This window comes from Vulpes lagopus, chromosome 3 (genome assembly GCF_018345385.1).
Source record: "Vulpes lagopus strain Blue_001 chromosome 3, ASM1834538v1, whole genome shotgun sequence".
Lineage (NCBI taxonomy): Eukaryota > Metazoa > Chordata > Mammalia > Carnivora > Canidae > Vulpes > Vulpes lagopus.
The window spans coordinates 74,421,640-74,449,339 of record NC_054826.1 but is presented as its reverse complement, the minus strand read 5'-3'; the positions used below and the strand labels follow the sequence as shown (position 1 = coordinate 74,449,339).

General features: G+C 43.9%; 1 protein-coding gene across 3 annotated transcripts in view; it reads left to right on the top strand.

The window, feature by feature from the left end:
• ARID5B (AT-rich interaction domain 5B) overlaps window positions 1-20,923 on the top strand; it is a 178,363-nt gene extending 157,440 nt beyond the window's left edge. For all 3 annotated transcript variants that reach the window (XM_041750373.1, XM_041750374.1, XM_041750375.1), the window contains 2 exons: window positions 10,451-10,649; window positions 14,545-20,923. In XM_041750373.1, coding sequence (XP_041606307.1) covers window positions 10,451-10,649; window positions 14,545-16,809 — 2,464 coding nt within the window. In that variant the 3' untranslated portion in view covers window positions 16,810-20,923. The remainder of the gene's footprint in view (window positions 1-10,450; window positions 10,650-14,544) is intronic.
• Window positions 20,924-27,700: the final 6,777 nt, after the last annotated feature.

Here is a 27,700-nt window from a genome sequence, read left to right as displayed (position 1 = left end):
GTACTACTCAAGTGAGGCTTTCTGGCCTGTCTGTGTTCCATGAACAGAACAGTTTACAAATAAGCATTGTTACACTTATATAGCAATTTGCCAGAATAATTTTATGTCCATTGAGACTAATAGAACATTGGGGGTATTTTATGTGACTTGCTTTAAATTTCATTGTTTTACTAATCATTTTCATGAATTATGAATTTAACAAAAGTGTCCCATCAGCAAGACAGAAAATTTAGAAACCTAGTCCTTCATGTCAGGTCATTGAAGAAGCACAGCTCCACACCACTGATCACAAACTCAGATGTTTATGGGGGGCGTAGCATAGGTGGATGCAGGTGGCCAGGTAGGAAAGTAGGAAGCTGGTACATACAGCCGAGCCAGAGAGGTCCAGTGGGATCTGCCAACACCATTGCTTTGGGCAGATAGAGTCTCAGTGCTGTCAGACTTTCCATGGTTTCTTGATGACTTTCATGTGAAATCACCTGATTTAAAAATAGTAGATCCAGTATTTCTGAAAATATAAGTTAAATTAAACCCACCTTTGGGCAAAAGTAGCCTATAGGCTGTCAAGTTCTGTGAGGACTGAACCAACTTTGGCACTGGGCTAATCCAGTCTCTGCTCAAATGCCCTGCGGTTGAGGGGTGAGAAAGAAGAACCATCACTGAACGTGCTTTTCATCTAAACACTCTTCCACATACTGAGCAGGACACCTTCTGTGGCTTCCCAATGACCCTACCTTACCTGTGGAGGCTGACTTTCTGTGCATGCCATTTCCTTGGTGATGGGCCTCCATATGTTTGGCTCCCTTCTCACTTCAAGTCCTCCTATTCCATTCAGCCAAGCCTCAGAGCACGATTTATGGATTTTCACCAGCTTGGCCTGCTGTCATGTAGATGCCTCCAATTTGTGTCACTCAGAATACCCAGAGCGATTCCAGATGTGGCATATAGTACTTCTTGGGATGTAGCAGTATCAGTCTATCAACATAACCTAAGATTACATTTGAAATTGGTAAGAAGCCCTCCTAGTTGCTGGGTTATTTTTCTGAGGTACGATAGATTTGCCATTTGAGCAACTGCCGTTTTTCCTTTGCTTCTGCCTTCAAGAGCCAATGGGTGTTTTTTGAACGTCTACCACTTGCAAAGCACCCTCTGGGATAATGAAAACGTATGAACCAAAGAGTTTGGAATAAGGCTGGCAAACAACGAGGAAGTGCCCATGCTACCAGAGAACGCGAAGGAAACACGATGCTGGTCTCCACAAGCCCAAGTTCAGCTTCAGAACTCTCCTCAGTATGGCACGCACAGGCCATTACCACTGACTCATTAGAACTGGAAGGTGCTGTGATCCTTGGCTTACCTAACATCATACAATCCAACTCATAGTCCATACATATCTGAAAGAGAGTTAAATTATTTGAGGTTATAAAAACTTCAGGTCTATAAGAAATTGATACAAATAACAAATTCAATAGGGATCAAAGAAAGAATAGAGAGAATTTTCAAGCTGGAATGAGCAAAGTCTTCAGGAGGATCTAGAATTCTGACCGGGTCTTAAAGAGTTAGGTTATAACTTTAGAGATCATCATACATTGCCTAAAATGTTCAGCTGTTGAATTTGAGACTGATAAAGATACTAATTTTGAGGGCAAGGATCATGGGCTATTTATTGGTTTCCTGGAGTCTCTCCAGTGGACCCAGTGATATGTCATGAACATATCAGGGACTCAGGAAATTGGGATTGAATGAATTAAATTAAATTTGAACAAAAAGGATGGTTTCCTCTAGGGAATGTGTGTTAAGAGGTAAGGAATGAGGTGATGGAAGAAGCTATTAGGTGAGTACTAAGGCTGAATTTCTGAATTGGATACACCAAGGCAGGTATTACAGTTTACCTTTTTAGTGCCTATTGACTGTCTTGCCCCGAGGTCCAAAGGATAGACCCTGTTCCATCTTCCCCCATGGGCACCCATAGTGGGGTTGAGCAGTCTATGGACTTGCAACTCCTTTCTAATCATCATCTCAATGATGGGGGCTCTGGCCAGTGGGCACAGCAACACCTCTGCAACACTGCCACGCATGCCCTCTCAACCCTTTCCCCTAAACCCACAGAAGGCCTCTGGCTCTTAGCAATACCCAGCGGTCAGGGAAATCTAACAAGGCACCAAGATTCAGACAGGCTGAGACATAGCCACAGCCCTTCTGTCTACACCCCCACCAAGCTTGTTCTTGGGGACCTACAGAATTTCTCCCGAAAGGACGGTCAGTTAACTTCATAAGCAAAAGCCTCCCTCTGTATCCCTCAGAGTGCTTAAAGTGCTCTGCTACCTTTCCAATGCCTGAGTATTTCAAAAAACTTCTAAAAAGGAAAACAAAGCCCTTGCCAGGCCCTGGAGTAGAAAAACTGGTTTCTGTTTTAAAAAAAATAAACAACAGCCTTGGAAAAAAAAATCTCTATTTAAAAATTTCTTAAATTTGCCTCTAAATGCAAGTTGTAATTAATAGAAGTTGGAGTTTACACTATAGAGTGTAAAAACACCCTCAGGCACAAACTAATCAAGTGTGTGTGTCATGCTGTAAACTACAGCAAGTTCTTTGTTTGACCCAAAAAAAAAAAAAAAAAAAGCTTGCCAAACAGCAGTTTTTCTTTGTCAAGCTCCTTTATTGTCTCATTTTCGTTTTCTTCCTACCTCCCCCCTAACTCACCCCTTTGAACCTGGCTATAGTATTTAAGAAACTTTTCAGGTCCAATGTTTTATTGATAGTTTTCATCAAGCATGAATTTAAATTTGAGAATAGATTAGGTGTCTTAGCCCCTTTTCTTTTTGATAAATAACAAGAGGTTTCTACTTATGATTTTCTGTCCTCAGGGCTTTATCATTAAGATTAAATAACTGTACTCTCAAGCATGCCACTGCACAAACATCTTTTCAATTACGTGAGTAACAGATGCCTTCACAAAGGAACTATTGAAAATTCAGAGAGCCTGTTTCCAAAAAAGAAAGAAAAAAAAGTATCAGATGACAGAAGAATGTAATTGTTTACCATTAAAATATATCCTTAACTCTTCCACTGAAAACCTCTTGGAACATTTTGTTTTTAGATGAGTTATTACAAAGTTCGATCAAAATAATAAATGCTTGGGGGACCTGATGAACATTTCAGAAGCTCCATAATCCACGCTATCTCACATACATGGGACCTAAATGCAATAGTTCTTTGCCTGTTTTTACATAATGAACACTGCCTGCCTTCATTTCTGGGGTGCTTATTCTGTTGAAAACACTGTAGTTGTATTTGTCTATTATTCTTGAAATAATGTTCATCTGCCCTTGAAATGGATCCACGCAACTTGATTCTGACTTAGTCATTGTTTTCTCATCGAGAAGAATAATTGCCGCCATCTTTGCTTGCTGGCATTGTGGAGGGCTGGGTGCTGCTTTGGGTCTATGCCCTCTGTTGTGAGCGTGTATTTTAATCCCTAGGGGCATAATGTCAGCCTTTCTTAAATCCATTCCAGCTTTCTTCAGTGTGGTCTTAAGTTGAAAGACATGGGGCTAATGTCAGTCTAGACCCTCACCGAAGTGGCAAGGAGGCACCCTAGAAGCAAAGCCCCCTGAGGAGCTTTCATTCTAGATGGGGAAGCCATGAGAACCTCGTGTGTGTGGTAAGATTCAGTGCTACAGGCTGAAATCCATGGAGGATATATTATTCTTAATTTTCTCTTGCCGTCCAACATCAAGTTGGGCCTGACCTAACCCAGAGTTACCACCTTTTAGAGAGTCATGACATAGTTAACCTGCTGGCATTTTGTTAGAGGAGAATTGTGCCAAGTGCCCAATTCAGTTTGGCTGCTTCTGTTGTAACGGGCTGACTCCTTGTGGAATGGCCACATGAGTGTTTTATAGGACTGCTGCTTCTGAGAAAAGGAGAATGCTCACCCTGATTTTTTAGTGCCTTAAGACATAGGATTCTCTTAAGCCAGGGGTGATCAGTTCATTCAGTGTCTCCTCGGTGTTGGTACTTTTAAGACAAGGTATGAAAATGCACTGCTACCCTGCTGATATGAAAGCAGCTCAGAGAGGCAGGTAGATCTGTGTTTGAACTCAAATTTTGACATTTACTAGCTGCATGCCTTTGACTAGTCATTTAACTATTTCACTCTGAACCTCAGTTTCCACAGCTATAAAATGAGGATAAAATAATGTATCTGGATATACATCTTTTTGTACTGGTTGCAACTTAAGATATACAAAACGCCTGGTATTGATAGGCACTTAATACACGGTGGCTACCATTAATATCATTATACCTAATCAATATATGAGAACAATCAGAAGTTGCCCACCCCACCCTCCCACCTCACCTTTTAACCAAGGTCCCCATAGACCAATGTAACTCCAGTTCAGGGGGCCTCTCATCCTCGAACCACCTCTCTCACATCGACAATCGTTTATAGGAATCAAGCCACCGTCTTGCTAGGGCTTTGGTCCATGAACCCTTTTTCTCTTTCTTTGTTTAGTTAGGGTTACAGGCACTCCAGGACCATAGAGGAAGGTGTCAGAGTCATTAATGGGCTGAAGAAACAACCCTCCCACCACTTCCAGGGGCAAATGGACAGTGTTAATGCCCTCAAAAAAAAAAGTTTCTTGTTCATCTTCTCATGCCTCTTGAGTAGGTAGTGATAGGCAGGTCATTTTCCCAAGAAAGAGCTTTTCTAAAGACTAGTGGCCGTATAATGCTGTTGATAATAATGTGCCACATACCTTTTGGGTATCTTACACAGAACACAAATGATGCTATTTACTACACCCACTTCCTTATTAAAGAGCTCGGTACAATTTACCCTTGGTGAGCTCACGGGCTAAGCTAAGTCTTCTATACAGAATCCACACTGCGTTTTCCCCATTGCTTTCCTGTCTCCCATGAGTCCTGCCATAGACTCATCCTCCATGACCACCATGTCAGCATGGACTCTCGCTCCATGGCTTGATGCTCAAAGTCTTCAATTCACCTTCTCATCTGTTGGAGAAAGACACCGGAGACCTCTTTCTCAGCTCTCATGGTTACTGAAATTTTGCTCCTCATACTCTGCACACTTGTTTTTCTTTTCTGCTTTACAGAAACTCACACCATAAAATCAAGGAGATCTTTACCCAGGGCCCACATCTCCATCTTAGATGGAGCTTGGCTTTTAAAAGAACAGGAACAAAGTTTTCTTTTGTACCCAGTGAGTGTTGTGCCCTCCGAGGAAACATCCCGCTTCTGTGTGCGCTGCCACAGCACATTTGTGTATTTGACTTTTGTTTTGGTGCTGTCACCTAAATGCTCTTCCGCCATTTTTATGGTCTTGGTCTGGGCCATTTTTATGGTCTTAGTCTGGAACCCTGAGAGGTGAACAGTATGTGAGATTAGAAACTTTCTATTCTTCTTGGAACCTTAACCAGTGTGCATACATCATCTTCGAAAAAGAAAAATATACCTTCTATTGGCTCCATATTTGGTGAAAGATTGCTTCCCACACTTCACAGTGAAGTTATATTTTCAATTTCTGGCTGAGAAGGGAAATGTCTGGCCAAGCCTTAGAATTTATCAACCCTGGAATCAACTTGGAGGTATAATGACTTCATTTGGGATCAGATCAGGTCCGAAACCCCAGTGGAACCAATATGTCATTTCTTTTCTATGACCGTGAAAAAAAAAAACCTAATATGTATAAGAATAGCAGTAGCATTTTTGCCTTGACATGCACACCAACTTTATTTCCCTGTGCCCCTAAGATATTCTGTTCTAAGGTCACCAGCAGATCTTTGGGCCTAGACTTTTTCACAGGTTTGATGCCATGAGAATGTCTATAAAGTAACTAGGGTGAGTTCGAGGATCAATTTCAACCCTAAAAATTTCCTACTTCTTTCCCCGACTCTCCAAATTGAATCAGTTCTAGACAGTATTATAATACCGTTTTGCAGAGTTCTATAAATAGATGGATTCTCATTTCTTCTCCTAAGCACTGTTTGCTCAATGTTTTGGCCCAAAAGTTCAGTCATTCCACGCAAGCATTAATCAATACAGAAGATTATTAGTGGTTACTCGTTCAGATGAGATTTGACATTATTTTCCCTCTGCCTATGGTGAGGGAAGGGGGAACGCTGCCTAATAAAGATGAAGAGTCTTTCTTCTTTTGTATGAAATGCAAATGATGAGGACATGTGCCATATACAGTTCTTGAATGTGAGGCTGCCGGTTTTTGTTAAGAGAAGCAAGACCCTGGAGGATTTTAGAATTTGTAAATATAAAATTATCTGCCTTGGTGTTTCAAAAAAAATAATAAAAGGGAGAAAGAGTTGGCAGGTTGCCAGATTACTTACATTACAGTAATAGATTTGCTGACCCCTGACTTCTGCTGTAGAGAAATGTATTGAATTTTTCATAATATCAGATGAGGCCGATCTAAAAACCTAGTATACGGAGCACCATTATTTAACTTGAGATTTAACAAAGCCGAAATCTTTTCAAAGCAGCAATTTCTTGGATGATGATAATTTAGTGGCTCAGATGCTAATAAATCAAGGTTATCATGCTATTGATTTGTTAATTTTAACTCGGGTTGATTTTGAGTCGTCTTTATTTAAAAAAAAAAAGAAAAAGAAGGAGAAGGAGAAAAAAAATCTTGCTTTCACAGTGACTGAATTTAATAGGAATCTTGGTGATAGCAAAAGGCTCCCCTACTGTTTCTGCTTTGGGGTGGAAAATGTTATTCTTGTATTATTCCTAGGGAAAAATAAAATCTCATGCTGCTACAAATCTTATGCCTATGGAAAGATGTTATTTTTTAATACATGGTGGCTTACCTATTTCAGATCCATTAATGGCATCGTAAATAAGCATTTTGCTAATCTGAAATGTGAAATCTGGGTAATAAGAAAGGCCCATTTATCTGCCTCGCTCTCAATTCCCAGAGTAGATGTAGATCAGGGGCAAAAATCTCTCTGGATTTTCTAATGAATGTATTGCTTCTCTTCCCCATTACTTCCGCCCACCTAAAACCCAACCCACATTCTTAGAGTTGCAGCCCATTGAAAATATTTCTCCTGTGTAATGAGTTCTTGGGGGCTGGGGTGCATTTTTGCTGTTATCTGTATAGTTTAGAAACTGATTAAATCTTTGTCGTACTACAAATATTTGAGGAATAATCATCCGCAAGGCATAGGCATGTTGCATTATACTAGATTCTTTATACAATACGAACCTACTCAGCTTCCTGTATTGGGCAATGTTGGCCTTCATATTGGCTAACCTGTTTTTAATGGTATCACATGGACGCTGAACGTTTAAATGTTCAGAAACCTATCATAGCTCTCGTCCTCTCGCACTGTAAAAACTTCTAATAATCAAATGATAAGATCATATCCTGTGGGGTAATTGTGTTGTACCGTGACAGGATAACTGAAAAAACATTCAGTGAAAATCTCACCAAACGGAAATCACTATATGAACAGCGATTGTTTGTGTGCCGGGTGAGACCGAGCCCTGTTCTTCAGGGCTTAGCTGGTCATATTTCTACTTGTTTCCTTTTAGCTGCTGCCTTTCTTGTTTTATTTTGGGAACCTTTTTTCCCTGAGCCACTATAATTATCTTTCAGTGATTTAGAAGGGCCGGGGGGGGGGGGGGGGGGGGGGGGGGGGCGGGGGGGGGAGCCACTCAATTGACCTTTATACACACACACACACACACACACACACACTCACTTGCTCACTCACTAGCTCACATATACCCTCCCTCTGGAAGCCTTGAACAAGCAAGGCTTGTGTTTGGATTCAGTTTTACCTTAGTCATGCCTCTTTCCAGATACAAGAAACATTTAATTCCACATTTCCTGCTTCTGGCTTTAGGCCTTTGACCAGCAAAGTGAAATGTATTTTTTTACTGCTGTCGGCCAGCCAGCTGCTGAGTTGAGTGAAAAAGAAAAAAAAAAAAAAAAAAAAAAAAAAAGAAAGAAAGAAAGAAAGAAGAGGGGGGGAGAAAAAAGAAAGAAATGAAATGGAAATGTTGCCCTGCTTCTTGAATCTGCAGTTGTGTAAGGAAATTCAAGTGTCCTTGGTGCCCACCCCTCTGGGGGGCCTGGTAGCCCCAGGACAGTCAGACGCAGAGGTGAGGGGTCCTCTGGGGCCCACGCTGGGTGGGTCTCCCACCCAGTTCTCTGCCTCCTGTCACCCTCTCCCCACACTCAGAGGTAACACCACCGTGCTTCTCTGCCAAGAGAGCTCCTCAAGGTGTCGCCGTCTCAATTAGAGAATGGAGTCGAGGGCAGGGTGGTCCCAGTCCCAACCAGCAGCCACCACTGGAATACCCAGACTTCAGTGCTGCTCAGGTTCCCATGGCAACCAAACACAAGTAAAACAAACCTATCTGTCCCAACAATAAAAAATGTTTTCATTAAAGTCTATTTAAAATATTTTTTTCCAATTTAAAATATTTGATGTGTTTGGCTCCCAGACAGTAATCCCCAACCTGCTAAAGGGGATCGAGTCCCTGGCAGGACTGTGTAGATAAAAGGGATCGGGGTAACGTTGGGGACTTATAGACGAGACAGGATAAATTCAAGTATGAACAAGATTGCTTTTTTCTCTCTTCTTCTGCTTAGTTATGCTTTTTATTATATAAACATTAACTGTAATATTACAGTGGGAAGCAGGTATTTGGCAGCCATATATTATTTTAGTAAGTCGACATAGAGAGAACAGTTTCCAGTTTTAGCAGCTGTAACATGTTTAAACTCAGTTTGTAATGGGATCTGAAGATAACTATTCCCCATGGGCTGTGTTGATCTTCATGGCTGGCCCACTGCCAGATGGAGGGCTCGAAACTATTATTCACGCCTCCTTGCACATACCTTGTCCGAGCATGCTCAGTAAATGAATTCTGTTTCTAATACGTTGTAAATTGGGATTTCATTTTCCCATAATTTACTTGGTATTTTATTAAACACTGAAATATTATCACAAATGCCCCACGTCTGTACTCGCAAACCTGAACAGTTGTGTACAATGTTTAAGGGGCTGAGATCCAGATTGCGTGGTTAGAAACCAATTTCAGGATAGCTAACTGATATCCAAACCCAAGAAGTTTTTGCCTGGAAGTCTTAGTTTAAAAATAATTAGGGTTCCCAATATTTGAACAGATTTATGTTGTTTAGAAGCCAAGTACATTTTCTTCATTGAGTCAACTTGTCTTATTTAAAACAAATTATGTTTGCTGTATTAAAGTTCATATTTTTAAGGCTGAGTCTTGTATTAATCCCACAGTGAGTCATTAATCATACCAAATGCATTATAAAAACTTTAATCACTGAAGTTGAAACTGAGATTGTAATGCAATCCATCCCTTTTAATTACATCAGCTATTTTTCCCTTTCAGATCAAGAGCTATGTCGCAAAGGGAAAACAGATTAAAACTAGAGCTGTTTGATGTTTCTCTTTTTAGAACAATTTTATGTACTTTGTTTAAAAAGTTATATAATTAAAGCGCTCGAATTTTTCAGCCCTCTGATTTTTGTGGCTTGAGTGGTCTGTCCGCCCTCCTGTTGACCGGGGACTCTTTTATTTGGCACCCTAAAACTGAGCTCATACCGGAATCCCCTACCCACCTCAGAGCTCAGGAGAAGACAGCTGTCTCTCAGCCCCACTGTGCTTGCCTCCCGTTAGCCTCTTTATCCGAAGTGTCTGGTCAATATTTTGACATGAATGGAAGTATCAACTTTGGAGGCAGGCAGAAATTCCATCTCTAACAAATGGTGTGCTGCTTAGGCAAATTATTTAGCCTTTTGGGGCCCTCATCTGTTAAAAAGGAAATAAAAATAGTAGTGGCAGTGGTAGTACTAGTAGTAACAGTTATAAAAATACTCCATAAAGATGTGGAGATTACATGAGATAATCTAGGACACTAACCTGGCACATACACTAGTACCTCCTAGACTAATCATCCTCATGAGGTCAGAGGCTTTGAATATTTTGTTCACTGCTGTATCTCAGTGCCTTGAACACTGAGTACACAGTAGGTGCTCAATAAGCAGTTGCTGGCAGAATGATTAACGAATGGCAGCCTTCACGAGTGTTGCTCTTGTTGCTGTGCTGATGTTGTTGGCACTTAGCCCTGTTTCACAAGCTATGATAACGATGTTAACTTCGTACGCTTCCGTCGGCATCTCTGGTATATAGATTCACAAAACCACAAAGATGTCTTGCAAAGAAGTAGGTATGTTACCAGGTACTGGTTTTTGACTGAGGGAGTATATCCCTGAACTGTGGAGTAAGTTTCTAGAAACGCGCTGGTGTCACTGGAGATGGAGTCATCAATGAACTGCTTGTATTGAGAAAAGAAACGAAACCCCAATAGCATCGTTGCTCCCGGAATTGCCTCTCATGATTGATCGTGTCTTCTGATGTCATTCCAGATTAATCCTACCGTATGAAAGGTTTATTAAAGGGGAGGAAGATAAGCCCCTGCCTCCAATCAAACCTCGGAAACAGGAGAACAGTTCACAGGAAAATGAGAATAAAACAAAAGTATCAGGAACCAAACGCATCAAACATGAAATCCCTAAGAGCAAGAAAGAAAAAGAGAATGCCCCGAAGCCCCAGGAATCACCAGAGGTGAGTTGCTCTCCTACACACACACACACACACACACACACACACACACACCCCTCTGTGAGACTCGTCCTGTCCCAGGTCTCCTGAAGCCCCGAGTCACAGCCGGTGCCTGCACACCCGCAACCCCAGACTGAGAAATCAGACCGTCTCAGCCCCACCGTTCCCCAGAGGGCGGACCTGGGTCTGCTCAGGAGCTGGAACGCAGTGCGTGGCGCTACATGGGAAAGGCCAAGAATCAGATCTAGAAAGATGGGATCATCCTATAGAAAGCTCAGATAGCGAATGCCAGCTTTGAGATAGAAGGAGCCAGAGCTTCAGCTCTTTGAAGCCAAGGGACTCCAGTGTGAACGATGTGGCTTCTTTGCCATTTCACAGCCAGTCTGTGTGAGGAGTTGGTGTGACATCGAAACACACTTTTGTGGGTTCTAGCGAGGAGGAATGTTGAAGTGATGTGCCGTGTCTCTGCAGGACTGTCCTCAAAACTCCAGAGATTTGTTGGCCTCCCGGAATTGACCTCTGTGCGACAGCCTTGGGTTGAGACCAACTTAGAAACATCTTAAGTACATATTATTTATGGGAGAATTTTGAAATTGTTCCTCTGAAACCATTATTATCTCTCATGTTAACAGGTAGTTTCTGAACCTTTTAAAACCAGTCCCAGCTACCCACAGCCCCCAGCAGCTCTTTGGTAGAAGCCATCACTGTCAGCGTACAGCCAGCCGGTCATGGAGGCTGATCTGGGCTCTGTTTCAACATGAATAATAAAAAAACCCTGCTGCCCATAAAAAACAAAACAAAACAAAAAAACTTAGCAGCCACATTTGGAGACAGCATGTTCTAGGATTCAACCCCAGAGGGAATTTTGGTACTGATATTAAACACCCCCTAAAAATCAGGTTTATAATGAACACATAAGAGACTCCTTAATTAAACATTGGCTTGAAACACAACACACAGCAACCTCCTAACTAGAAATTAACCTACCCAACTGACTCCTGTTTAAGAAGATAATAGGAGTACCAAGAAAAGGCTTTTTTGTTGTTTTTATTTTTGTTTCATAATTATTCTAAGCTTTAGTAATTAAAAAAATGGGGGCAAAGAGATGATGCAGAGATTTCTAAACATCTGCAAGCTTGCAACATAAATGGCCAAAAGCAAGGAAATTCCAAGTTAAGGCTCACATTCCATTCTTCCTTTATCCTGTTGGCCTGGTGATTTATTATAGGGTTTTGGATCAGTGAGTTCTGTTAGATACCATATGTACAGCATTGCCAGAGCACCAGAGGACAAACTGAGGCCAGAGGCCAGCTGACCTTTGAGTGGCTCCACTTTGGGGATGAAGTTTGAAATGGTGGTTTTCTGAGGTGGGGGGTGGAATCCTCAGCCCATTGCCCTAAAGCCCATCAGTGTGGGAGATGCCTGTTACCAAGAGTAGGGCCCCGACTCCCTCCAGCTCAAAGAAACCCTTAAAGCCCTCAGGCTCCCTGTTTCTTACGGGCCCCAATGCCTTGGGGCCCTGTAAGTGTCAAGGGTTATCATGATCAGGTCACCTGAACAACCTGGCATCTCATACCCTCTCCAAGGTGCCCATATGGTAAGAATTGCTTCCCCATCTCCAATGTACACCCACGTGTTGGACCACGTGTATTCCTTCTCATTGACTGGGTGTTGGGGGTTTGGATTTTATTGCTGTCATTGCGGTTTTTATTGTCCTTAATTTTTGATGTTTTCAATATGAAGCTGTGAACTCAATGGAGATAGGAGGTTTTATAAAGCTCTTCCAGTCAAACCCACTGTCTTCAGGTCATTGGATTGCAAGCTGCCTGGTGGGAAGGTACCATTTAACCTATCAAGGAAGATCATAAAATGCCATCCTAGAAAAAAGGTCATCACGTTTTTTCTGCCTAGTTTTCAGAGACCCCCTAAACCTGTTTGTTTCGGGTTTGTTTTGTTTGTTTGTTTGTTTGTTTGTTTGTTTGTTTTGGGGTTTTTTTTAGATTTTATTTATTTATTCGTGAGAGACCCAGAGAGAGAGGCAGAGACATAGGCAGAGGGAGAAGCAGGCTCCCTCTTCTGGGGGTTTTACGATGAAAACCATAGAGCGCCCTGTAACCAAAGGCCGGGGTCACAGACACTTCAGTGAGACTGAGTATCCCCTATAGCTTCACTTCAAACAACAGCCCCATCAGAAACTAACATTTAAATGCAATTTGCCTTTTTCCCTTGCCAGACTCATTTTTCTGTATTTTCATGTAGTGTATGAGCTCAAGAGACCAATGGTGATTGTTAATGTAGAACAAGTAATGATATTTGTACTGGAAAAGGCAGCTATTAGTACGAGAGAGAGAGAGAGAGAGAGAGAGAGAGAGAGAGAAGAAAGGAAAGGAGAGGAGAGGAAGAAGGTAGAAAAGAAGGAAGGAAGGAAAGAAGAGAAAGATGATAAGCAAAAGCTCTTAGGTCTAACACATCCCTCAAAGACAGGGATATCTTCAAGTGGATCTCCGAAAGGGTTTGATTCCTTAAAATTTTTGTTTCTGTGCATCTCTACACCAGCATCCTCAGTTTTACCCAAAGATGTTAATGTGGTCGACACTTCTTTTCTTAACAAAGAAGAACAATGTTCAAGGGAGGAGATGGAGTGGGGCCCGAGGTGGGGGTGGGGTGGGGCGGGGATTCGGGGTAGAAGACCAGCTCAATACAACTGTTTTGTGACTGTTCTCTAAGACATGTCAGGGCAGAGTGACAGTTTTGAAAGGGCTTGTCAGCCAGCTGGGTCACAGATGGAAAGTTAAAATGACCTTCTAAGGTCAAACTTTGCACAGCTACATAAAGCAATGAATGGGTCAAATTGTGCCCACAATTTCTGTCAATAGGGACACATAAAGAGCATCCATCTCATTGACTACAATGTATTCCAGTGAATAGAAAAGCTGTATTTGTGGTGGTGCTCACTGCCTGAATTTTGATAACTTCATTTTTAGCTTTAATAGAACTGTAGTTTGCTGCAGCCTAGCAGGCTTCGAGTCCTTCTGTCCCCAGGTAGACAAGGCTGGTGTGGCATCTGCATAATTCTCCAGTATTTTACCATTTTCTGCATGTCATATGGCACCGAGTAGAAATTAACACTTCCGCGTTGCTACTTTTATGCATCGCACCGGCCGCATTGGGATGGGATCTGCCCTCTCAAAGAAGGGCAAGGGGTTCTAGTAAGTTTGTTGCTTGTTGTTGACACGGTGTTGGTTGGTTTTTGAGAGAGAGATGCTTAGGGGGAAAAAAAAAAAAATCTTTCTCCAAAGCGTCATAAAGCACAACATGTAATTTAAAACCCATTTGGATAATTGACTGATTTGACAAGAAAACAACCTCAGAATTAAACTATGTATTAGAATCAAGGAGTGATAGGGTTGTATACCATCAGTACGTAACACTTTGCCATTTTGATAGGTGTCTCACAAGGGACTTGGCGAATCTGCGCCTCTAGCCTAACGTTTCTGTAATTTAGATTTCTTTGTTTATATCAGGAAGGGAGACAGAACATAAAGACTCCTAACTCGGGGAAACGAACTAGGGGTGGTGGAAGGGGAGGAGGGCGGGTGTTGGAGGGGAAGGGGTGACGGGCACTGAGGGGGACACTTGACGGGATGAGCACTGGGTGTTTTTCTGTATGTTGGTCAATTGAACACCAATAAAAATTAATTAAAAAAAATAAATATAAAAAAAAAGATTTCTTTGTTTAGAGCTGTGATTGGGAGGCAGTAAAGCTTTACCGATACTCCCCGAGCTGATTGACAAGCCCGTTTTCAGGACAAACTGCCGCGTGTAATGTTTTGCCTCATAGCACAACGTGTCCACGCGCTTGGCTTCCTTCTGACTGCCTTTTGAAATATTTTATCAGGTCTCATCAGAGCCGGAGAAGGAACAAGAGACTTTAAATCAGAAGAGCATCACTGAGCCTCTCCCAGCAGCAGAGGGGAAGAGAAAAGCGGAAGGGTACCAGGATTTCGCGGCCAGGCCCGCGGGGTCCCGAGCGGACCCAGAAAAGGACAGCGACGCAGATCAAGGTGCCAACGGCGAGAGGGCGGCGGAGCAGGTGCGGGAGCAGGGGCCTGCCCCCCCGCTGCCCGCCGCCCCCGCCGCCCCCGCCGCCCCCGCCGCCCCCGAGAGGGGCCCGGCCCTGGGCCCCGGGGCTGGCAAGCAGCCCCTCACCTCTCCCGGCGCCCTCGTGGACTCGAAGCAAGCCCCCCAGCCCTGCTGTTTTGCAGAGAGCCCGGACAGCGAGCTCCAAGAGCCCCCCTTCCCCGGCTTCCCCGCCGCGCAGCCGCCCCCGGCCAGCCCGAGCGAGCTGGACGAGGACAAGCTGCCCGCCGTGGCCGACTACATCGCCAACTGCACCGTCAAGGTGGACCAGCTGGGCAGTGACGACATCCACAATGCGCTCAAGCAGACCCCGAAGGTCCTCGTGGTTCAGTCCTTTGACATGTTCAAAGACAAAGACCTGACCGGGCCCATGAACGAGAGCCACGGGCTCAACTACACGCCTCTGCTCTACTCCAGGGGCAACCCGGGCATCATGTCCCCGCTGGCCAAGAAGAAACTTCTGTCCCAAGTGAGCGGGGCCGGCCTCTCCGGCAGCTACCCCTACGGCTCCCCGCCCCCTCTGATCAGCAAAAAGAAGCTGATGCCGAGGGACGAGCTGTGCTCGGCTCTGTCCCAGGCGCACCACGGCCAGGGCCAGGGCGGCGACCACGCGGCGCTGAGCCGGCCGTCGGTCATCCAGCACGTGCAGAGTGTCCGGGGCAGGCCCTCGGAGGACAGGAAGGGCCTCGGCGACATGTTCAAGCACGACAAGCTGGGGCGGCCCGAGCCGCACCGCTGCAGCTTCTCCAAGCACCACCTGGGCCCGCTCGCCGACTCCTACGTGCTGAAGCCCGACGCCCCGGAGGGCAAGGAGAAGCCGCTGGAGAAGAGGGCGCTGCCGCACGCGCACGTGCCCAGCTTCCTGGCCGACTTCTACTCGTCGCCCCACCTGCACAGCCTCTACCGGCACGCGGAGCACCACCTGCACGCCGAGCAGACCTCCAAGTACGCCTGCAGGGACGCGTACAGGGAGGCGGAGAACAGCTCCTTCCCCGCGCACAGGCACCAGGAGAAGCTGCACGTCAACTATCTCGCCTCGCTGCACCTGCAGGACAAGAAGCCGGCCCCCGCCGAGGCCCCCGCCGACGAGCAGCCCACGGACCTGAGCCTCCCCAAGAACCTGCACAAACCCACGGGCAAGGTCCTGGGCCTGGCCCACGCGGCGCCCGGGCCCCAGGAGAGCAAGGGCGGCCCCCAGTTCCAGGCGGGCAGCGGCCAGAGCCGAGACGGTCACCCCAAGGCCTGCCGGGTCTCGCCCATGACCCTGTCGGCGCCCAGGAAGTACCCCGAGCCGCTGTCCAGGCCGGGCCGGCCGCACCACGTGAGGCTCGAGGGCCTCCGCAGGCTGGAGGGCGTGGTGCACCCGGTGCTGCACCGCAAGGCCGGGCCGCAGGCCGTGGGCGCCGCGCGGCCCATCAAGCGCGGCCTGGAGGACCTGGACCTGGTGATCGCGGGGAAGAAGGCCCGCGCCGTGTCGCCGCTCGACCCGCCCAAGGAGGCCTGCGGGAAGGACAAGGGCCCGGAGCCGGAGGGCGAGGGCGGCAAGGCGGCGCTCGGGGGCGGGGGCGGCGGCGGCGGCGGCGGCGGCGGCCCGGGGGGCGCGGGCGGGGGCGCGGGCGGGGGCGCGGGCGCGGGCGCGGGCGGGGCGGCGGCCGAGGGCCACAAGGCGGCGCTGTCCTCGCCCGTCTTCCCGGGTCTGTACTCGGGGAGCCTGTGCGGCTCGGGCCTCGGCTCCCGGCTGCCCGCCGGCTACTCCCACTCGCTGCAGTACTTGAAGAACCAGACCGTGCTCTCTCCGCTCATGCAGCCCCTGGCTTTCCACTCGCTCGTGATGCAAAGGGGGATTTTTACGTCGCCGACAAATTCTCAGCAGCTTTACAGACACTTGGCTGCGGCCACCCCCGTGGGAAGCTCGTACGGGGACCTTTTGCACAACAGCATTTACCCACTCGCTGCTATCAACCCTCAAGCTGCCTTCCCGTCCTCCCAGCTGTCGTCCGTACACCCCAGCACGAAACTGTGAGCCCGGCCGCGGCCCGCGCGGCTCGCCGAGCTCCCCCTCCAACCCCGGGCGCGCGCGGCGGCGGCGGCGGCGGCGGCGGCGGCCTTAGGAGTCAGTATTTCCTCGCCAGCCAGCCCGGGTGAGGGCCGACCCCGCCAAAGGGGCCGCGGAGGCAGGTGCACAGAGCTGAGCTGCTTCTTTCTGCGACGCCTGCAGCCTTGGCCGGTCAGCCCCGAGCCCCTTCCGCCGCAGATGCCCTTGCACCTGGATGGTTCACTGTGCACGTGGGTCTCGCGAAGGGGGGTGCGGTACCCGGGAAGAATTTAGAAGACCCCGCCTTGAGTCCCGACGGTCAGGAACAATCTGGGCAAAATAAATAAATAAATGAACAAATAAATGAGTAAAAGGGACAGGCGTTTCACAGGAAGGGGCAAGGAAGACTGGCAAAGCGTTTGCCAAGGGATGCCCCTCTTTTCCTAGAACTCTCCAAGGTTCAATCAATGCAATGTATAGTGAAACTTCAATAGATCTTTCATTTTGACACTATTAAACAATCCAGAGAAGTAAACACTGTTAAAATGACTGTATATATTTGCTTCTTAAAACTACCCGTATCACTGTTCGCTCACCTAATTTATATACAGGTAGTTCCATTTTCTCCCACTTCCTCCTTGTCCTTTTTTTTTTTTTTTTTTTTTTTTTTAATTAAACAGTATCGCTTTTGTTTGCAGGTCTTTTGTTTTCGTTTTGTTTTATTTCGTTTTGTTTTGTTTTCAAGGCTGACTGACTGTCCTAGTTGTTGATGTGTGTTTGTAATTTTTTCCACATCTTATCATTTTGAGCAGCTTTGGGTGGTAAAGTTATTGTTTACAAATTGAAGCAACTGATTCTAGTGGAACTAATGAAAAAGAAACAGTTGAGCACACAATAGTGCAAAGAATGTTCCTTTGCAGATCCGCAACTTAAGGATTTTGTTCCTCATAAGTGGCATAGTTGAAAGAGCTTATACACTGCTTACCCGGCCAAATGCTTTGCTTTGAAGTATTGGGGTCTGTGAAAATATCGAGCATTGTACTTACCTTATCTAGGCTGTGAAACTGTCCTACATACCAGAGGAATCATAAAAACAAAAACCTCACCGGCAGCAAGTTGCTGAATAACAAGAGTCTAGAGGACATATTTGTGGGCTGCACAGATATTTTAGGAATTTCAGAAATTAGAACAGAAGCCAAAATGATTTACATTGGTGTTGGCACTGATCCCTTTAAACAGTGTGGGAAAGGGGGTTGGGAAGAAGATGGAGCTCGACTCTCCAGAAGAAAACCAGCAGCTGCAGGCCCGGGCACCAACCAGATACCTTCCCTGGGCCATGGTCTTTTGAGTAATAGGTAGCCACATTGCCTTCATCGAGTTGGCTTCTGGTTGTTCCCGAGAAGAACCTCCCAGGCCACATCTTTGGGGATAATTGGCATACTGGATTACCCATTTCAAAAGAAAGTCCTCTTCTTTGGGTTTATGGGGCGTTCGATTTGGGTGTGTGCACACTCATTTGGTGGTGCACGTCATGGTTTTAACCGCCTGGCAGTACGGTCCACTTGATGATTTCTTTTATCGTTGGAAGAGACGGTCATGTTGTTCAAGCAGTCAAAAGATGTGGAGAGTGTGGATTGTCATTCTTGCCACATTATTCCCTTTGCTGCTGAGCTGTAACGGTCAAGGTGGATACATTTTCTAAGCCTGTTAAAAGTCCATCCGATACAGAGTGGATTTTTCTTTCCGAGTCCCATCCCTGCTGATAAGACTGCTTTGATGAACTCCCCAGCCAGCCCTCTCCCCTCCTCCAACACTCCCAGTAGACATTAGAACCATAGTTAACCAGTCTTTTACCTCTGAGATATTTAATTCTATGAAAATTGATGACAATTTTCAACTTCTAAATAGGTAACTCGACTGCAAAATAATCAAAACTGGTAAACGATGACACTGCGGCTCTTACACAAAGCCATGCATGCCGTGCATTTGTATTGAAATGTCTCCATGATATGAAGCCAAATATTCAATGTAACATACTTAATATCCAAAGGTGGAAACAAAAGAATGTAGAGATCTAGTGTTAAGAGTTCCATTTGCTTCAATTAATTATTTACCTTCCTGTGGAATTTCACATATATATATATATATTTAAATATATATATATATATATTTAATAGAACCATAGATAGACTAGTAGAATATAGATTATAAATGTGTGAGTGCAGATTATCCTGCTATTGCACAAGGTAGAGGGGGAAAGAGATCTCAATTCCAGCTGGCAGGATGCTAGCTAGCCTGGACACCTAGAAGAAAGTTGCACTAGATTGAATGGTGGCCGAATCAGAAGACATGGAACAACAAGGAATCTCCAGCATTTCCGCAGCAGATATGGGCTAGATGGTGCGCGGTTTCTAGGAGTTTGTATCTCCAAGAGATGGGGGCCTTCTGTCCCTAGTGGACCTCACCTATCCGTTTGGAATATGGGCATTTGCTTTCCCCACTACAGTGATTTCAGTCTGGTTTCATCATGTTGGAATTCGATCACACCATTTTCAAACAATGTTAACAGAGTCCAGCTTTTGTTTTTCTCATCTCTTCCGAGAGGAGACTCACTGTTTCTGTCTGAGGAAGCTCATACCCTCGGCAAAACATCAGGACAAATAAAGAGAAATGGGGGTATACATTCCCAACAGAAGCAGTGTGTTATTTGTTTTAAAACTCCGGACAGAGATCTTGGAAATCTTTCAAAAAGACCATTGAATTCTTCATTGGCTGAGAACTACATTTTAAAAAGTCTTAAATAGGGCTTTGTTTGCATTGTTTGAGTTCAAGGGGCCTTATTATTGAATGGAATTGCACAAGCCTTTCTTTGTGCAATCAAACCATTGTTATTGGTAGTTTAGTAAAGGAAACTGTGGAATCTAATTGGCAATGGAGTCATAAATCTATTTACTGAGCGTGGCTTCCAAGAAATGTTGCAATTCAAAATAGCACTAAGTCCATGATTTACTGGAGATTTGGAGATTCTAAATAATATTTTTAAAAAAAAGAAAAGAAAAACCTTTCCATGCAACTTCTGGTTTAACTTTTGGCAACTCAATAAAACAAAACAAAACAACAACAACAAAAAAAAAAACACAAAACAACAAAAAAAAAGAAAAAACGAAAAAACAAAACCAAAAAAAAAAAAAAAAAAAAAAACCTATCCCAGCCCAACTGAGTTTCAGAATTAAGTATTCTTCTAGTAAGTGATTGGAACTTGTAATATTTGCCACAGGACTGACTTATTTATTTACTAGCTAGAAGCTCTTAAGTTCACTTGTTTATCAGGGCATATACAGAAGGGTTTGTTAAAACTCAATGTTGACTTTACAACTTTCTGACCTGGTGCATGAATTCTCAAGTACTGTATTTCAGTGTGTTGGTGTGTCTGATGGAAATTTCGAGGTGATCCCACAAAAATATTTTATGTAGTGTGCCTTCAAAGAGAACCATTTCTTTCTCTTCACTTGTTGTCCCACAAAGTCACATTTGGTGGTGGTCAGCCAAGTCCCATCTGGTCCAGTTTTATTCTTGTCCCAGTTTTAAAGAGAAATGGGAACAAGTTTGCCCTGGTGAGACCCACACCATTGCAATGATTATCTTGAGCACTTAAATTCCAGTGTTGGCTGTTGATGTATTTGATATTCTGCTTGTCTCCCCATGGTTGAAATATGTCTGAAAAATAGCAGCATAATCTCTTGGCTGTTTATACTTTTTTAAACTTTCCTGTGTTGTAAATATTGTATACTTTTGGTGATTCCAGCTATGTAACCTCTATGCTCTGTAAGGTGATTATTTGTATATAGCAACATGGCCCAGTGATATTACATAGTTTCCCAATGGAGAGGTTATTGAGTAACCTTTGCATTAGTTTAAACACTACCAGAAGAATGCTGAGCCAAACTATAAACACTCAATTTTGTATGTTTTCCAAATTGTACTTATTACTGCTTTTGATACTGTATTACGTGCCAATAGTTTCCCAATCACATAGCAGGCAAGAGATATTTTGTACTTTTTGATCCACTGTAATATTTAATAAAAAATGTTACTATCTGTTTCCTTTTGGGTGTGAGCAATCTGTTACTTTTCCCTGAGAAGTACTGGGGCCTCACAAGGGCTCTTTCCACCCCATTATCTCCAAATTGGATCACAGTAGTGACAGTGATGGTGGTGGTGGCAGTGAGGATGGTGTCTGTAGTTTGTTTAGAACCTGCCGGGTAAAAAAAAAAAAAAAAAAAAAGAACTTGCCAGATGCCCGGTTGGCATACAGTGTCTTTAGTCTTCGCAACCCCATGTGAATACAGTATGCCCATTTTACTGATGAGAAAACTAAAGCTGAGAGAGGTAAATCAACTCACCCCAGATCACCTGACTTGCAAACCATCAGTCAGGACTTAAACCCAGAGCTCTCAAGTCCATGACTTCCTTTGTATGCCATAGTCCTCTCCTGGAAGATGACAAAAGTCACTGCCTGTTTACTTGGTCCCCAGAGATTTACTCATGCATCAATTGCCAGGCATAGTGTTAGGAGCTGGGAATACAATGGTGAGTAAAAGATAAAGATTGTCTCTGGAGCTTATATATCTTATGAGGAAGAGTTAATCAAGTAGTCACCCATGTAAATACAAAACTTCACCCTGACCTAGTTCTGGGGGAGAGGAGGGTGGTAATTAAAGTGATGCATGAAGAGGAAGTGGTGACTAAACTGACATGTGAAGGAAGAGTATGAATTGACTAGGAAAACAGTAGTCCAAACACAGGGCACCACATGTGCGAAGGCCCTGTGGCAGGAAAAAGTTTGGCTTATCACAGGGAAAGAAAGGAAAGAGAAGAAAGAAAAAGAAAAATAAAGAAAGAAGAAAGAAAGAAAAAGAAAAGAAAGAAAGAAAGAAAGAAAGAAAGAAAGAAAGAAGAAAGAAAGAAAAAGAAAAGAAAAGAAAGAAAGAAAGAAAGAGAAAGAAAGAAAGAAGAAAGAAAGAAAGAAAGAAAGAAAGAAAGAAAGAAAGAAAGAAAGAAAAAGAAAGAAGGAAAGAAAGAAAGAAAAGAAGAAAGAACAAAAGAAAGAAATATACAAACCTGTGTGGCAGAAGCATGACTTACAAGGTCCAGGGAATGAGGTTGAGGTGAGGTGAGAGAGCGTAACAGGCCAGCTGGGTAGGACTAACAGGCCAAGCTGAGCATTTTGGTCTTTATCCTAAGTAAGAAGAGTTTGAAGCAGGGAGGTAACTTGTTCAGATTTCTTTCAGTGTCACTTTCTGAGAGCAGGCGAACACCAAGCTGGTGGTCATTTCATTGTGGAATGGTAGGGGGGACACAGTTCAGGGATACTTAGAAGGGTGAGGAGACTTAGCAATGGATTAAATGGGACAGTTGGCGCCTATTCCAGAAGGGCCAAGAAGCTGGGAGAGCAGCATGTTCTGACACCCAATGACGATGGACAAAGAGTTCTAATGGCCTATCCCTTTAACCCTCTGCCTCCAGGCTTCCCCCTGGTTTTGTTCAGCTTGTCATGAGCTGAAAGGAGGTATTCGCAAAGTAGTACCCACCCCGCCCCCGTGTGCTCCCTTCTGAATGGGTCCCAGAGACCAGGGCCAGGGAGAGGTTGAGCAACTTCAGTGGGGGTCTTAGTTTACAACCCACACCATCTGCTCAGGATGGACGTGGAAGAGACAGAAGAGAGTAAGGTGCTAGCAAGCGTGTCACCATGATTTTGGGGAGAAGAACGGACAGATATTCTGATAAAAGACACTAGATCCTTCTTCCTATCAGGGGAAGGACCGGCAGCAATTGCAGCAACATGTCCTGGGCTTCACCCTCTTCTTGCTGGCTGTCATCCCTTTGTTACTCCTAACCCTCCAGACCCAGGAAGGACCCAAGCCCCGTGGTCTCTTGCCTTCACTCTGATTCACGTGGATTTCACCATATCACGTGAACTGCCATGAGTACATCAAAAAAAATGTTCTTCCATCTATGACACATTCAGCATTTATAGATCTGATACTTGAATCATACACAACAGGAAACATCATGATAAGTTATCTATTTTTACCAGGCCTGGCTGGCAAATACTGTTGGGAAGGAGGGTGCTTTTGCTAAAGATGTCACTCATAGTTAGTGCAAAAGCAATGAAAATGCCCAATGATTTATTCTAGGAAAGTGGCCAAAGTTGACAAATGTTTTAGGGCTGATAGTGACCAGGAAGTGGATGATCATTTACATCAACAAGTATATAAGGGGCAGGAGGTGGGAGCAGGGTAAGGGGTGACCTCTGGCCAGGAATAATGTGAAAGAAAGCATAGCCTTCAAGGTTGGCCCAGAGAGTATAGTAAATCACATTAATTTGGACTTTGCTAATTCAGAATTCCTAAATTTTGGAATCTCCAGGCTAAGTCCTAGGATAAAAAACATTCCAAAGTATTTGTTTAACCTGCTTAAAAGAACAAACTATTTTTAATCATGCTAGCCATAACTCTAGGCATTCAGCCAACCAAGTAAGGACAAGGTGATCTGTTCCCTGAGGCATCCATTCAAGAACTACTATTTTAATTATTGTTGAAACTCTCTCTAGAACAGAGCTGTCCAGTGGAACTTCCTGGACGGTGGAAATGTTTTACAATTCAAAGTTTTCCAACACTGTAGCTACCGGTCAGTGTGGCTACTGAGCCCTTGAAATGTGCCTCATGGGATAGAGGAACTGACTCTTTAATTCTATTTCATTTTTATTTGTTTAGAGTTAAAAAGCCACCTGTGGCTAGTGGTTCCTACATTGAACAGCACAGCCCCAGAAGGTCCAATTGGTCAATGTACAAGTACAGGTATAGACTCAGCTGCAGACAGGTCAGTATCTGCATGCAAACTTTAACACAAGCACTAAAGCAGGCAACACTGAGTCTCTTCCTGGCAAAACTTCATTCATCATTTGGGGGTGGCTATGTATCTAACACTATTTTTTCACTCAGGATCAACACATCATAGTCATTTAAATACTCAGCTAAATGAACAAATAAATCATCAAGCACACATTAAGAACTAAGTCTACAATTAGGACATTTTGTAATCAAGTCCTGCCTTTTATGTTAAATCTGATTGTGTAAGTAAGGCTGGAACGCAACTTCCAGAAAGTCTCTGCAACGTTTGTGTGGCCATGTCCAAGCCACATCACCTCACTCCACGGAAATTGCATCTTTGACTCTGGAGACTGGGAGTGTATTCAGCATGAGGGAAGTGATTTGGTGGGGAGAGGAGGACTCAAGGACCAAGTGTGGGAGGAATCCATGACCAAATATTTTCAGCGTCTCAGTCCTTGTAGTTGAAAGCTGGGCTTGTCACTTTATTTCTCCTTTACACACAGTGACAACGACAGCAACTCATGATGCAGAGTGACATCTCCATGTGTGCTGGCCACTGCTTTACGTGTTCTGCTTTGTTTGTCGGTTTGTCTTTGGGTATTGATTCATTTGATCCTCAAGCACCGCGTTGTAGCTATTATCTGTATTCCTACCCTATAGCTGAGGAAAACGAGGCCATAACTGAGTTTTTGATGACCGGTAGAAGCGTGCAGTGGCTGCCCTGCATTACCAGAAGACTCTTTCCAAGTTTTTCTTATTGTGGCTTTCTCTCCTTCTTTTTCCTGCCACCCTGACTCTGAAATTCAAGTGGTCAGCCAAAAATGTCACATGAAACCCTAAAGTTGTTTGTCAATTAATGAGGCAAAAGAAAAGAGAAGGCACCAAGAAATAGAATTAAGAAAGAGAAAGAAGTAGACGTTTTAAATTATTAGAGAATAGCATGAATTTTAAGCTTCTACATTGGAAAAGTTAGATGAAAGCAGTTCTTTTCTACAAAAATAGAAATTAACAAAAATTTCCCAAGAAATAAAAAAATACAAATGACAATGAAAAGTTTCATCAGGAGTCAAATAGTTCTCCACAAAAAGCACTGAGCCCAGATGGTTTTAAGAACTTCGTCAGAGACTTGAAAAGAAGAAAAACTACTTGATCCTTTTTATGAGTTTATTTTGACCTCATTACCCAAACTCAAAAAAGGACAGTGAAAGAAAAAAAAAAGAAAGATCAGTCTCATTTATAAACCAGATGCAGCAATCCTAAGTAAAATTCCAGAAAATTGTAGAAGTTTATGTACATTATAGAATATATGTACATTTATACACACACATAAATATGTATTCTTCATATATATATATAGGTGCATACATATACTAAAATGTCATGAATATTTGAAATGTATTAAAAACAATATTATACTATTACCAGGAAGAGTTTATTCTAGAGATATACAGTTGGTGAAACATTAATAATTCTTTTAATGTAATAACATGTAAAAGCTAACTTGGAAAAAGTTAAGGTAGGCACATACCTCAAACAATATACAACAATACACAGATTAATTTCACAGAAGGAAACATGTTCTCATGTTGTTTTATAATCCAGGAGTGGGGAAAGTCATTCAAACTGTGATTCAAAATTCAGAAACTATAAAAGATGATTTCCTGTCTATGTAAAAATTAAATTTCTATACACAAAATATAAATTCAAAATGCAAACTTTATGTTGGTAATAAATATTGGATTCATAAAAAATCAGGAAGAAAATGGGCAAATGACAGTAAAATGTACAGATCTTAAGTGTACAGTTCAGTGAACATTGATAAATGTGTGCAGCCATGTGAGCATGACCAAAAACAAAATATAGTACATCTCTATTTTGGCAGAGAGTTTTCTCATGACACTTCCCAGTCAACTGACCTACTCTGACCCAGTAGCAATCACTATTCTGATTCCTACCATCAGATTGGTTTTATTTGTTTTTAGCACTCTTAAGATTTGAGAACACAAAGATATTTACCATCACGCCACTGCTTTCATTTAACATAATACTATAGGTCCTTTGCACCGTGGTATGATAGGGAAAGGAAATGAAAGGTATAAACTTCAGAAAGAGAAATAAAATTGAAATTTTCGTAACAATATGATTGCTTATCCAGAAAATCCAAGAATATTTACAGATAAATTATTATAATGAATGAAGGGGCCCAGCACATTTGACAGATATAACATTAAAACACCCAAGTTCATAATATTTTTATCTACCAGCAACAATGGAAATGACACTTGAAGAAAATTCTCCTTTAGAGTAGCAATAAAAGCAAATGTTAACTAAGAATAAATCTAACAAAACAACTTGGAAAGCAATTTGGCAAAATCTAGTCAAGTTGTAGATGTGCTTACTCTAAATTCAGTAAGAACACTTCTGGATGGATCCGGAAAACCCTCACTCTTGTACTAAAAGGAGTAAGGAGGGGGATATTGTTGCAGCACGAAGGAACCCAGAGAAGCAAAACAACATAAAGATCCAGCAACAAAGAGTGGATAAGTGAGCATATGGATTAGTATACAGTGGTGACAACGAATATTTTGAATGTCTATGTACCCATGTAAAGAAGTACATGGTACTTGATGCTGAGTGGAAAGAAACTGCAAAAAACTTCACACAGTATGATAAGAATTAAAAACATAAACTAATAGGGTAATACTGCTTGTAACTATAGTTCATAAATATATAAAGACATAAGCAGCAAAGCATCAACATCAGGTTATTTATAGGAGGGAGGAAGCAGAATCTGATGGAGGAGGAAGAGGCCGTTTGCAGCCTATAAAATGTACTTCTTTTGAAATCCGGGGCAAAATGACAAAAGGTTAATATTCACTGAATTTGAGTGGAAACAAAGTAGTGATGTATTAGGACATATTTTGTGTATTTGAAATTATTCCTACTTTACGAAGTAAACTAACTGACACATAACACGGCAGGCAGAGTAAAGACACGTGGATTTGCGGGTTTGCGGCCTCCAAGCCTCAGTAACTCATCTGTAAACGGGGGAGTGGAGAGGTGGGGGTTGAGGGGGGTGGTGTCAACAGCCCCTGCCTGGCCTCCTGTCAGTGCCGCTGTCACGGGCTGAAAACCTTTCCTAAGCCGCAAGGTCCTGTGTGGCTAGCGTCCTCGTGGCTGCTGCTGAGTGGCGCTGTGACACTGGCGACGCTGTCGCCGCTCCTGCGAGATTACCAAGTCCTTCCCGGGCATCAGCCCCTTGCTACAAGCCTCAGATGTTTTTAGCCAACGTGCCCTGGGAACAACCTGGAGACACAAGTAGATGCAGGCACAGAAAGGCTAAGGGCACGCCACAGGGCTCCTGGGGAAGCGGGTGGAAGATGCAAGCTTTGGTCCAGGCCCATCTCATTCCAGCCTCAGCTGGGATCACTGGCTGGCTACCTCTCAGCCCAGGCCTGTCAGTGTTCACACAAACATACCTCCCAACACACTCGTGTGTGATGGAGACTCCTGCCTACTTCTTCTCTTCCTACCCCCTCAACTGACCTTCTGGGCAAGGTGGGATTTTTTTTCCCCGGTTGCCTAACATAGAGGGTGAGGCCGGGCATCTCCTCAGCAGGGCTCGGATCCCCCATAAAGGCACATCATTCTATCCCTCAGCTCTGCCCTGCAGGGATCCTCAGCCCGGGGCCTCAACTGCATGCACCCCTGGCCTCAGATCCAGGTGGGGCTGGCCCTCAGTTACTCCACTGGTGCCCGTGGACTGAACAAGAGCACCCTTCTGCTTTTCTTCTGAAGCAACACTTTGCAGATTTCAAGAACAGAATGGGAATGATTTCCAGCTTAGGCTTCTACTCCCTGTGTGGGTGGGACACTGCTGTGTGTGGAATAGCAGGCAGGCCTACCCAGGGAGGGAGGATCAGAATAGGGTAGGTGTGGGTGTCCAAGCTCTCTCCTGAGAAACTGAGACTGCAAAGTAATGGGAC